At 44.0% G+C, this 12691-nt stretch overlaps 1 protein-coding gene across 1 annotated transcript in view; it reads left to right on the top strand.

Annotated features, from left to right (window-relative positions):
- Positions 1-4912, top strand: part of LOC139561399 (B-cell scaffold protein with ankyrin repeats-like) — a 30407-nt gene extending 25495 nt beyond the window's left edge. The window contains exons 12-15 of the mRNA XM_071378457.1: positions 256-319; positions 1422-1451; positions 2021-2100; positions 3094-4912. Of these exons, the coding sequence (XP_071234558.1) occupies positions 256-319; positions 1422-1451; positions 2021-2100; positions 3094-3123 (204 nt within the window). The 3' untranslated portion in view covers positions 3124-4912. The remainder of the gene's footprint in view (positions 1-255; positions 320-1421; positions 1452-2020; positions 2101-3093) is intronic.
- The last annotated feature ends 7779 nt before the right edge of the window (positions 4913-12691 follow it).

Raw genomic sequence — 12691 nt, 5'->3', positions numbered from 1 at the left:
CTACTTGTTTACTGTTCTATTTATGTTGGTAACCAGTTTATAATAGCAATAAGGCACCTTGGGTTTGCGGTATATGGCCAGTATACCACGGCTAAGGGCTGTTCTTACACACGACACGAAGCGGAGTGCCTGGATACAGCCCTTAGCCATTGTATATTGGCCATATACCACAAACCCCTGAGGTGCCTTATTGCTTAACTATGCCTTGTTGTATTATAACATGGCTGCTGTGTCTAATGGATTGTAACTCCACAGGAGAAACTACGCCAGCTGAGGGCGAGTATCATCAACAACCGAGAGGACGATGAAAGTGTCTATGGTAACCGTTTTCTACACTGAGTATACAAAACATTAAGAACACCTGCTCTTTCCATGACATAGACTGACCAGGTGAATCCTGTAGAAGCTATGATCCCTTATTGATGTCACTTGTTAAATCCACTTTAATCAGTGTAGATGAAGGGGAGGAGGCAGGTTAAAGAAGGATTTTTAAGCCTTGAGACAACTGAGACATGGATTGTGTATGTCTGTCATTCAGACTGGGAATGGGCAAGACAAAGATTTAAGTGCCCTTTTAAACGGGGTATGGTAGTAGGTGCCAGGCGCACCGGTTTGTGTCAAGAACTGGATTTTTCACACGCAACAGTTTCCCGTGTGTCTCAAGAATGATCCGCCACCCAAAGGACATCCAGCCACAACTGGGAAGCATTGGAGTCAACATGCGCCAGCAACCCCGTGGAACAGTTTTGAGACCTTGTAAAGTCCATACCCCAACGAATTGAGGCTGTTCTTTGGGAAAAGGAGAGGGGGGGTTTACGCATAATTAGGAAGATGTTCCTAATGTTTGGTGTATTCAGTGTATACATAATTCTGACCGTAACGTTCCAAAAGGATTTCCTTTTTTGATGAGAAGAGCAAAGCAATCCCCACTTGGGGGATAGATACTGTATGGGATCATTACCTTGATGCCTAGCAATGAGCTTACAGCTTAAACAAGCCGTTGGAACAACGTATATCAAGGGATCTGACATACTTTTGACACAAACAGTTGCTTAGTTAAGCTAGTCGGCAAGCTAGCTAGTTAACTGTTTGTGGCCTGCGTTACAATATTATGCAAGAGCTATGAAGGCCACCTGCGTTAGAGATGTCTCTGCAAGTCCTGCAGAAGATTGGGCAGTCCTTACACTTCTAATTCAAGTCCCATTGGTTACACATCAAATGACGCCACCCTTTGTAATAGAAAGAGCTTGTAGTTGTAATTCCCACAGCTCATCTTGATGATGGTGTTTCGTCTCCAAATGAGAATCTTGGCAGAGTTCATTTTTACATCTCTTGATAAAGGTGACATTGCAGAAAGAGAGTAGGGAGCCACATGCAGTACAGTAACACAGGCTTAACAACCCTTTCTCTTCTCTCTCCAGATAAAATCAACATCATCCATCACACACCCAGTAAGTCCTTGAAGACCTTTCGTATTCAGAGAGCGCGAGAGACTGGTGTCTTCTGTTTGTCTTTTCGTTCCCTGCCTCAGTTTCTCCAGTAGTGAAATGTTTGTCCCAAAGGAACCGTTGGCTAGATAAACTCTTCTGAACAGTTTGCTCAGAAGGCTGTAAAGTCCCCAAGGCTGTGGCTTTGATGTTCTAGGTTCCATATTGCTTGAGATCTATTTCTTCGCTGTAGTTGCTATGGTCTGTCTAAGTATACCACCACTAGTAACCAGTTCAGTCTTAAAAGCGAATTTATAACATCTGGTTTATAATTGCATTCTGAAGCCCTCCATGTTCTGTGATCACCGTGAGTGCAAATATAAACGGATCAGTTTGTGAGAAGGCTGGGTAATGTTCAGTGGGCAGAAAATGGGCGGAAACATTATGAAACTGAGTGAAACAGGGATGCACTTCACCATACTACCATCATTGTTTTCTCTACATTGCGCCCTACTGAACGCGACCCTGGTGTTTTGAAAGTCTGACAGTGGACTTTAATATGATGTCCCTGTTGACTTCTTCCTCTTGGTTAGATGTGACTGTGAATGAATGTCGCAGAGGAAGCCAGCCGGTGGAGACTGACTTTTACAGCAAACCACTTAAAGGACAACATGTAAGTATATCATGTGTTTGTATAGGCTCTGGTCAAAAGTAGTCACAGCCGTCCGTGACCTGGAGTCCCATAGGGCGGCTCACAATTGGCTCATCCGGGTTAGGGGAGGGTTTGACCGGAGGGATTCCCTTGGTTCATCGCGCTCTAGCAACTCCTTGTGGCGAGCCGGGTGTCTGCACGCTGTCTTGAGTCGTCAGTTGAACTGTTTTTCCTCCGACAAATTGGTGCGGCTGGCTTCCAGGTTAAGCGAGCAGGTGCTAAGAAGCAGCGCGGCCTCCCGAGCCCATTGGGAGTTGCAGCGATGAGACAAGATCGTAACTACCAATTGGATATCACGAAATTGGGGAGAAAAAGAGGGTGAAATTCCAAGGAAATATATAACAATAAATACAATTTAAACATGTCATAATGAAATTTGATTATATATTTTCAGTTCTTGTTGATAGAAATATGGTTAGCCATGGCTTTCATCTTAAAAAAATGACTGATTTAACTATCAACAAGAACTAAAACAGCTTTAGTAATTAATATGCTTACTTACCTTCACCATTTGTCTGCTTTCCAGAAGAAATTTGACTGAAAAGCAAATGTACAACACTTGGACCTCAGAAATATGGTTAGCCATGGCTTTCAACTTTAAAAAATGGCTGTACATTTGCTTTTCAGTCAAATTTCTTTTGGAAAGCAGACAAATGGTGAAGTTAATTAAGCATATGAATTACTAAAGCTTTTGCAGTATGTCACCTTTATTTAACGAGGCAAGTCAGTTAAGAACAAATTCTTATTTACAATGACGGCCTACCTCGGGCAAACCCGGACGACGCTGGGCCAATTGTGCGCAGCCCTATGGGACTCCCAACCACGGCCGGATGTGATACAGCCTGGATTCGAACCAGGGACTGTAATGACGCCTAGTAGTAGTACAAGCTCAAAATAATGACTTCATTAATTTATTCATATGATTTATATGAACGATTTTCCATACTCTTATAGGTGCCATCAAACAAGAAACAAGACATTTAAGTTATTTGTTTTAATCTCATCCATTCTGAAGAACCAAGCTCTTATAGATAGAAATGAATATGTCTATGTCCTGCATCCCTATAAGATATTGAATACATGGTAAATGTAACGTGATAAAGATGGCCATATCCGTTATACGACTATGTTCATTAAGTTATTAAGTTCAAATTAAATAATTTTATTTCACAACGTCATGCAATTGTATCTGGGGTGTATAACTCATACAGTCTATGTGGTTATACTGTAGGGGTATGGGGTAGGTCATTTCCTCATTCTGTCTGTGTTACATGCATACTAAATGAACACAACTCACCTACATAATATAGGGTACTATACAGTTTGCTCAGGATTTGTACCTTATTAATCAGTTGAATGGGTTGTGCTAGGTTTGCAGGGCATACTAGTTCATAAGAAGTCCTGCTCTGCCCTCTAGTGGACAAGGAAAAACCCTACACCTTCAGACTGTTGACCTCAACTCCTGAGGCATTTCTAAGAGATATTCTTCAAGGTTTTATGTGTATCATTAGTATGGCGGTACATATCACAAAGTGAGCCTATATGCTCATGTGATCTGGTTCCTCTACTCTTATATTCTTGTGCAGGTTGAACACAAATTAATGAATGCAGAAATAGGCAACAGTAACAATCACATGAAACATGTAGTCATTCATTTGGAGTAGTGAAGTTGCCCCAAGATGCTGATCTTGGGTCAGTTTTCCATTTCTCCAAATAATGGTTAAGGTTTTAGGGGAGGGGAAGCTGATCTAAGATCTGTACCTAGGGGAAACGTCACCCCAAAGTCATCCATCTATACAAGGGGATAAACCGCCTCTCCGTCCAGCTGCTTGCAGTACAGGAATCTGCCTTCAGAGGGCAGCATCACAAAGCAGTGATGTACAGGTTTATCACTGGTCCAAGACTATGATTGAATATAATTCATGTTAGTTGTAGATGTTTGGGGCGGGTAATCTGATAAACCTCGGAGCCATATACGATTTTAAGGATTTTATTATTGTATGTGATGGTGACTATTGACAGAAAACTGACGTTATTGTACCAAAGCAGTGGTTCATTATCACTGCCACACAATACAGCAGCCGGAATGGGTCTAACAAAAAATGTCTTTGTATTACTAGTATTACTTTGTATTACTAGTATTACTAGTATTACTTTGTATTACTAATACAGGGCAAAACACAAACCTCAGGCTTGGGACGAATTTATCAGGGAACAAGGCGTAGCGTTCAGATAGAAATGTAATATATAGAACAAACATGTCCCTCTGACATGTAGAATAAGGAATCACGTATGTTCCATTCATTGCATTTCTATTACAACGTTCCACAACGGTTGTCTGCTGAATTAGATTCCCTTGTCTAGAAACCCTGGCATCAGTCAGAGCTGTTTGCCAACCAAGCAGCTGGGTACACGCTGGGTGCCATTCTCCTGATCAACCATGCTCTTTGTGAATAATATGTATTAAAGCCCATCATTCCATCTTGGTCCTGCCAGTTAGCCCTTTGGAGATAATCCGGCTCAGGCTGCAGGACCCCGTGGAATCGGAGGCATATGTTTGTCTGTCACCTGCTGAGCATAGTTCATTCGGTCTTCCCTGTCAGGGCATGGTGGTGGAGATGGCCCTGGATCATGCATAAATGTTTCATACTGCACAGCTAGAAAAGAGGAAGCTTCTTCCAGGAGCAGGTTAGCTTGTGTTCTGTCAATGTCTTTCATTTTGTTTATGTGACAGTGTTTTGATCTCTAATAATAAAAATGTTGCAACACCTCATTTTTACCCGTAACTTTAGCCTGAATAGGGTGAGACTTTTAGCGCACACACACTTTCCTGTGACTGTTACTCCCCCTTGGGTTGTTTCTCTGGGCCATGGCAGGATTAAAGCTGAGGATTGAGCACAGCTGCAACCCTGATAAAAATCTTGCAATTTCACAGTCAGTGGCATTCTTTCATCCCCTAATCCACACAACACATACGGCATACATGAACCCCTTACCAGGAAGAGAACAAGCTGCTCTGAGCAGCATCTCCGGTTCGGGGTGACGCCTTTGATTTGGGATAGAGCCGTGGAGTAACCCCCAGCCACCGTAAATTGAAGAGACTTAAGTCAGGAGGTGTGCTGTTTATTTGGGCGTCTTGAAATAGTAGGTGTCCGGCCCCAGATGTGTACAACTGAAGAGTCGTGTGTCTATGTCGCTGTCCGGACCAGGTGTAGACTACTGTAATTAGGTTGGATGTGAATCGTATTGGGTTTCATGACAGCTGCAGAGACTTATCTGGTTTTAGAATATGTTTTTTTTCAACCTCATTGACAATTTGGAATTATCTTTTGAGCTACACTACCTCGTTGGGGGTCAACGGCTAGATCCCTGCCTTTCTGAATCCCCACCACCAAGCAGCCCTCTGTATTATGCCAACGCTCCCTTGTCTCTAGGGCATGGTTCATCCCTGGCAGACACAGTGACATCCATCTGCCAAAGGGCACAGGTACATAGTCATGTGCCATTGTCCTGCCACCGTCTGTTTGATCAGGGGCCTCTGGGCTCGACGCTCCGTAAGGGGCCCCAGGGGCCTCACACCAGCCCCACCAGCGGCTCTCTCTTTTGAGGCTTTGGACAGATTAATAGTTCCTCCTCTGCTGAGGCCTTTGTGAAGCAGCGCCCAGGCGTGTTCAAGCTGTTGGAGTAGCGGGGAGGCCAGGGGTGGACGGGACGGACCTGGTGACGAGACGGGTTGGCTAATTCCACCACAGGTCAGCTCATCTGAGGCGGCCGGCTCTGCATTTTCAATGAAGTGGAAAGGTCACATCCGCACTGCCTGACACTGGGGAGGAAGAGATCAAAACGTTGCATCGACAGGATAATTAGGTTAGTAATTCTGCCATCGCAAGGAAGGAATGCATTGACGTCTCATATGTGCTTCTCACAAGCATTAGCAGGGTTCTCTATAAGAACTACGTTAATTATTCTTCCACACGTGCAATAATGTACTACTCAATGTCCAACTAATCGTGTGCAAGATGGTGGCCCATGTGGTGATTATGGTGATTTCTCAATCACATTGAGGGTGGGAATTATGTGGTAGAAAAACAACTTCAAATGCAATGGACTTTATGTTGATCATTTTGAATGTGTGTTGTTTGTTTAGGTTTATCTTTGGATGCCCGGATTTCTGCCCAGAGCCCTGGTTTGGACTTGGGTATTATTTGTACACACCAGACCACAGCTGAACAATCAAATAGATACGCCACCACACACACAAACGCAATGATGTTTGCCAGCATCGCAATCACGATTAAAGGGTCAGTTATATGACTAACAACATTCTGGCAATTTTCTCATAGGCCTATATGTAGAATGAAATTTGCCCATAGGCCTATGCAGACTGCATTTTAACCAGGGGGAGCACTGTGTTCACACAAACTCATCACCAAGGTGAGCAATTAGTATTGTGGTCGGTCTCTGAAGCATCAGTTGTATATAAACTTGTGGCCTGAAGCAATCTATCAACCCCCCACACACATAGCACTCGACACAATCATCCCCCAATTACAGAATCAAGCCAGGAATCCATCCAAAGGGAACTTCTAACATAACAAAAAAAGGGGGCCGGGTATTTCTATCCAGGGGACTTTCTGCCTGGAAAACAATTTTAATGACTTTCTTCATTCCGATTATCATTGGATTCCAGCTGAATCACGTGCTCCGGCGCCCCCTGGCAGTTCCAAGTGCCAGCGTGTGAGGAAATCATCCAATCGCAGCCTTTGCCTGGAGTTGCACAGAGGCCATTTTGTAATCAAAAGCTACTGGTAAGATTTCGGTCAGTGCTATGCGGAATCCTTAGGACATCCCTACACTGAGCCCTATCCATAGGCTTAACCTTAACCCTTCATTTAAAATGTCAACTTCAATGGGGTAGGGACGTCCCAAGGATCCCACATAGCACGGACCATAAGATTTCCTGCTCCTCTCTCCCTCCACTGGCTCCCAGAATCGCCCCTACTCTTCCGAAAGGTGGAATATCTAACTAAGTTGAACTAAAACACGATAACCAAATGGAGGAGAAGGGCTATCCAAAGAGGAAGTGGCTGTGGTTGTGAATAAACATGAGTATTGGAGACAGAGGCCCTGTTTGGGAGCATCAAAACAGTAATGTATCATTGGTAAATTGTGACTGACTGATTGATCTACAAATAATAATGAGTCGTTATTTATGATGCAAGGTTATTTGTAGATCAGTCAGTCTGCAGTCGCCTGCATTGTCGGCGAGAATGTCGAACAAGCCCAGAGAGAAGATGGTATACCGCTGATTGTCAAGCAGACAAGAATGCCTATTTCTTGTTGTTGCCATCCACCAGTGGCGGTTCGGTTGATAATCAACAGACTGGCGGATGGATACAGATCTAGATCTGATGAACGATGGCTCAAGGGATACTTCTCATCAGCGCTTTCTATGTTCAGCGATGAACTTCAGAGATATGTTCATAAAACGCTTATCAGATCGACGCGTATCTTCACTCTGACTACCGAGAAAGCTTAAGTGCCTTTGATGAGATCAGCTTTTCGGGGGGGGGGGGGGGGGAGCTCTACGCTCACTCCTATCACCCATAGCGCCAAAAAACAGTGTAATTATGTTCTGTCCCATATGTGAATTATTATTAATGGTGATTAATTTAATACACTTCCTTTGCCAATTTCCTAAATAAAAAAAATACTGTTGAGAATTTTACATCACAACCACAGACCCCCTCTCCCTCATCTACCAGTTTCCCAGTCATCGCCATGGCAACTTCCAATCAGTGAAGGATTGGCAGAGCCTGCCAGGCTGTGTGTTTGGCGCGTGCCTCAGAGTGGTGCAGGTGGAGCGCATATGGAACAGTGCCCTTCCCCCCCATGCCTGCCACCTCCCCCCTCCCCCCAAAAAACTTGCCTGCCTGGATGTGCCAGCAGTGCCCGTTTTTAATCCCACCGTTACCTTAGTGATCTCCTGATGGAAACGTGGCACTGCAATCACAAAGCCAGGGCCTAGCTTCTGCATGCTGTTATGGTTGCCAGGACCCGCTTCAATATGCCAAGATGGATGCCTGCTATTTTCGTTGTTTTTTAATGTTCCTGGATTTGTGGATTGATGTGGATATGGACGTTTCTCGTGCTGCTTTAATTTCCTGGTGGCTATCACAGTTCCTACAGTTCGTAATGTCCCTAGTGCAACATATTCCAAGGTTTGATTCCTGGTTGTTTGAATCCATTGAGACCCTGTTATCATGCTCCCTATAGTCCCTAGTGGTGTATTTTCAAAGGGGCCAAAGTGACCTATCATGGAGTACTTTACATGTAACAAAGTGAAAATGGCTCCACCTTACCTAGTTATGCATATGCACACTGTAACATCTTATTACATTTCACCGCAGCTCTTTAGAGAGTTGTATGTGTGGGCATATATTGAGAGCTGCATAATGCGACTTCCCATGGCTTGTAATTGGGGGGCGGTAATGTTATGGAAATCACAACCACGTGCGGCAAATAAATCAATCATCCAAGGGGCCTTATCTATCACTGCACATTGAAGCAGTCAGCTCTAGTCAGGCCCTATGTAGGTTAATTAAAGCCCAATAGCCAATAGTAGAAGACATGGCAACGGTCCTGATTCCTGTCTATGTTTAAGCCTTCTCCAGACCTGCTGGGCAGGGGCTTTGGTTAGCTTCGTCAGCTGATAAATGGATCAGCGTTGGCCCCCAGATTATATTGGTGTGTGTGTCAAGTAATGCCACATGTAATTGCTGGATATCCTTCAAAGCGAAATGCTGTTTCTTTGCACTTATCAGAATTTCACAACTCACGACTGGATTTGAAACAAATCAATTAAGATATAATTATGAATATGTTATCAAGTCCTTTGGTAGGTACCCTTCAAGTAAAGTGTAACCACCGCAGGGAATATCTGTAGGTTTAGCTAGCCTATGGGTGTTTTCAGTACTGGACAGTAGACATTATTATAATTTTTTTTTTACATGTGGCCCAATGTGAATACTATTCCTAACAAACACCTTCCAGAAGGATCGGAGAGGTGTCTCCACGTTGTGACGTCCAGCTGACAACCATAACAACTGCATCTCATTATCCTCTATGCAGTTTCCATAGAGGCAGTGGCAACCCAACACACACACACACCAATAATAGGTGGCTCACTAACAAAAGGCACGGGACCCCCTCTCTCTCTCTCAAGCCAACGCCTCCCATTCACGTTGCCATATTGGATGGCAGATGTCTTGGCGAGCCTGTGAACGTTGCCAGATCTATACGGCCCATGAAGGCATTATAATGATGGGCATAGGTCCGATCTACTGGGAGCCACAGTCTATTTCAATAAGTCTATTAAAATGAGGAGATGTGTAGTGAGGGATAGGCCTGCATTGTAAAAGGCCTATATTGGAACAGACTCCCTCGCAGTGGAAAGAGATGATAACAGCGGAACACTCAGCTGATAAGGTCTTATCATGGATGTGTAGGTATATGTGTCTCCTGGAACTGTGCTAGCCCGCTGAGCTAAAGCCTAATCATTTGCTTGGGGGAGCTAACGCAAGTCTTCGGGTCTCAGGCAAGGTTACTCATCACGTTAGTACTCCAGCTCTGTTATTCTTCAGCCCCCTTTGACCCCACGTGTTACTCATAGTATCATACTGGTCTGTGAAACAGGATTTCATGGTTAAAGATTCATATACATTAAAAAAAAGGTAATTCAATTTAGTCATTCAAACAGGATTTGTTTGACAGCTGGCATATGGATATGAATGATACAATTGGCAATATACTGGTGTGATTTATGGCATAACTATTTTTGCAAAGTCAATGTAAAGAAACTGTGCTGCTTCTTGCTGTGCAATATGAGGTAGTATTCACATGTACATTTCAGAAATGAAATGAAATCCCACTTGATGAAAGATGATGATAAACCAGACACATACTGTATGTCCACGTATGGAGAGCTCAGTGTTATTGGCAGGCTGTGTTTCATCAGGTCGAATAACATATGCTAGGAACTCAGGAGGCTGTTGGGGAGTGGATCTTTAGGACTTTTGAAGTGAATGCCACATTAAACAGAAACAAACACAGTTGTGATGTATAGATGCCTTCTCTCTTGTTCAAAGGGATTGGATGGAACAGCTCCAGGGAGGGAGGAACTTCAAGCGGATGACCCCAGATCCGTGGCTCCATTTCCCCCACTACCTTCTGCCGTGCGTCCCTGCCGCCGTATGCTGTGGTTCTCAAAGACTGGCAGGCTTGTGCCATCTGGCCCTCCTTTTCTGATTCCCAGAACACATATTGGGAATTCTAACTACCAACCCCCCTCAAACACACAGGCATACACACACACACACACCGTCCTCCAGCTATCTCTCTCCTCAAGCTGTCTCTATGCCTTAATGTATGTGTGTGTGTGTGTGTTTGGTTTTATCATCCTTGTGGGGACCAGAAGTCCACCTAATCTTGGTTCCTAGAACCGGGGTTAGGTCCATAAGCTCCAGTAGCCGCTAGATGTGGTTGTAATAAACAGAGCGGTTTCTGTTTTCTTCTGACAAATGTGGCTCTATCTTCTGAACCGTTTAAGTATAAGACTACCAGGAACATGCACAGCGCATTCGGAAAGTTTTCAGACTTTTTCCACATATTCTAAAATGGATTCAAATGTTTTTTTCTTCATCAGAATACCCCATAATGATAAAGCAAAATCAGGTTGAAATATCACAATCACGTAAGTTTTCAGACCCTTTACTCAGTACTTTGTTGAAGCACCTTTGCAGTGATTACAGCCTCGAGTCTTCTTGGGTATGACGTTACAAGCTTGGCACACCTGTATTTGGGGAGTTTCTCCCATTCTTCTCTGCAGATCCTCTCAAGCTCTGTCAGATTGGATGGGGAGCGTCGCTGCACAGCTATTTTCAGGTCTCTCCAGAGATGTTCGATCGGATTCAAGTCCGGGAAGGTGATCCTTCGCCCCAGTCTGAGGTCTTGAGTGGTCTGAAGCAGGTTTTCATCAAGGATCTCTCTGTTCTTTGCTACATTCATCTTTCCCTCGATCCTGACTAGTCTCGCAGTCCCTGCCAATGAAAACCATCCCCACAGCATGATGCTGCCACCACCATGCTCCAGGTTTCCTCCAGACGTGACGCTTGGCATTCAGGCCAAAGAGTTCAATCTTGGTTTCATCAGACCAGAGAATCTTGTGTCTCATGGTCTGAGAGTCTTTTAGCTGCCTTTTGGCAAACTCCAAGTGTTCTGTCATGTGCCTTTTACTGAGGAGCGGCTTCCGTCTGGCCACTGTACCATAAAGGCCTGATTGGTGGTATGTTGCAGAGATGGTTGTCCTTCTGGAAGATTCTCCCATCTCCACAGAGGAACTCTGGACCTCTGTCAGAGTAACCATCGGGTTCTTGGTCACCTCCCTGACCAAGACCCTTTTCCCCTGATTGCTCAGTTTGGCTGGGTGGCCAGCTCTAGGAATCTGGGTGATTCCAAAATTCTTCCATTTAGGAATGATGGAGGCCACTGTGTTCTGTAAATACAGACATTTTTTGGTACCCTTCCCCAGATCTGTGCCTCCTCACAGCCCTGTTTCGGAGCTCTACGGGCAATTCCTTCGACCTCGTGGCTTGGGTTTTCAAATCAAATCAAATCAAATTGTATTGGTCACATACACATGGTTAGCAGATGTTAATGTGAGTGTAGTGAAATGCTTGTGATTCTAGTTCCGGCAGTGCAGTAATATCTAACAAGTAATCTAACAATTCCACAACAACTACCTTATACACACAAATATAAAGGGATGGAATAAGAATATGTACATATGAATATATGGATGAGCGATGACCGAGCGGCATATGCAAGATGCAATAGATGGTATAAAATACAGTATATACAGTATGAGACGAGTAATGTAAGATGTGTAAACATTATTTAAAGTGGCATTATTTAAAGTGACTAGTGATCCATTTCTTAAAGTGGCCAATGATTTGAGTCTGTATGTAGGCAGCAGCCTCTCTGTGTTAGTGATGGCTGTTTAGCAGTCTGATGGCCTTGAGATAGAAGCTGTTTTTCAGTCTCTCGGGTCCCAGCTTTGATGCACCTGTACTGACCTCGACATCTGGATGGTAGCGGGGTGAACAGGCAGAGGCTTGGGTGGTTGTTGTCCTTAATGATCTTTTTGGCCTTCCTGTGACATCAGGTGTTGTAGGTGTCCTGGAGGGCAGGTAGTTTGCCCCCGGTGATGCGTTGTGTTTTTGCTCTGACATGCACAGTCAACTGTGGGACCTTATTAAGACAGGTGTGTGCCTTTCTAAATCATGTCCAATCAATTGAATTGACCTCAGGTGGACTTCAATGATGTTGTAGAAACATCTCAAGGATGATCAATGGAAACAGGATGCACCTGAGCTACATTTGCCAAAATTTCTAAAAACCTGTTTTTGCTTTGTCATTATGAGGTATTGTGTGTAGATTGATGAGGAAACATAATAATTTAATACATTTTAGAATAAGGCTGTAGTGTAACAAA

The sequence above is a fragment of the Salvelinus alpinus genome, chromosome 31, assembly GCF_045679555.1.
Source record: "Salvelinus alpinus chromosome 31, SLU_Salpinus.1, whole genome shotgun sequence".
NCBI lineage: Eukaryota > Metazoa > Chordata > Actinopteri > Salmoniformes > Salmonidae > Salvelinus > Salvelinus alpinus.
This window is presented reverse-complemented; position numbering and strand designations above follow the sequence as displayed.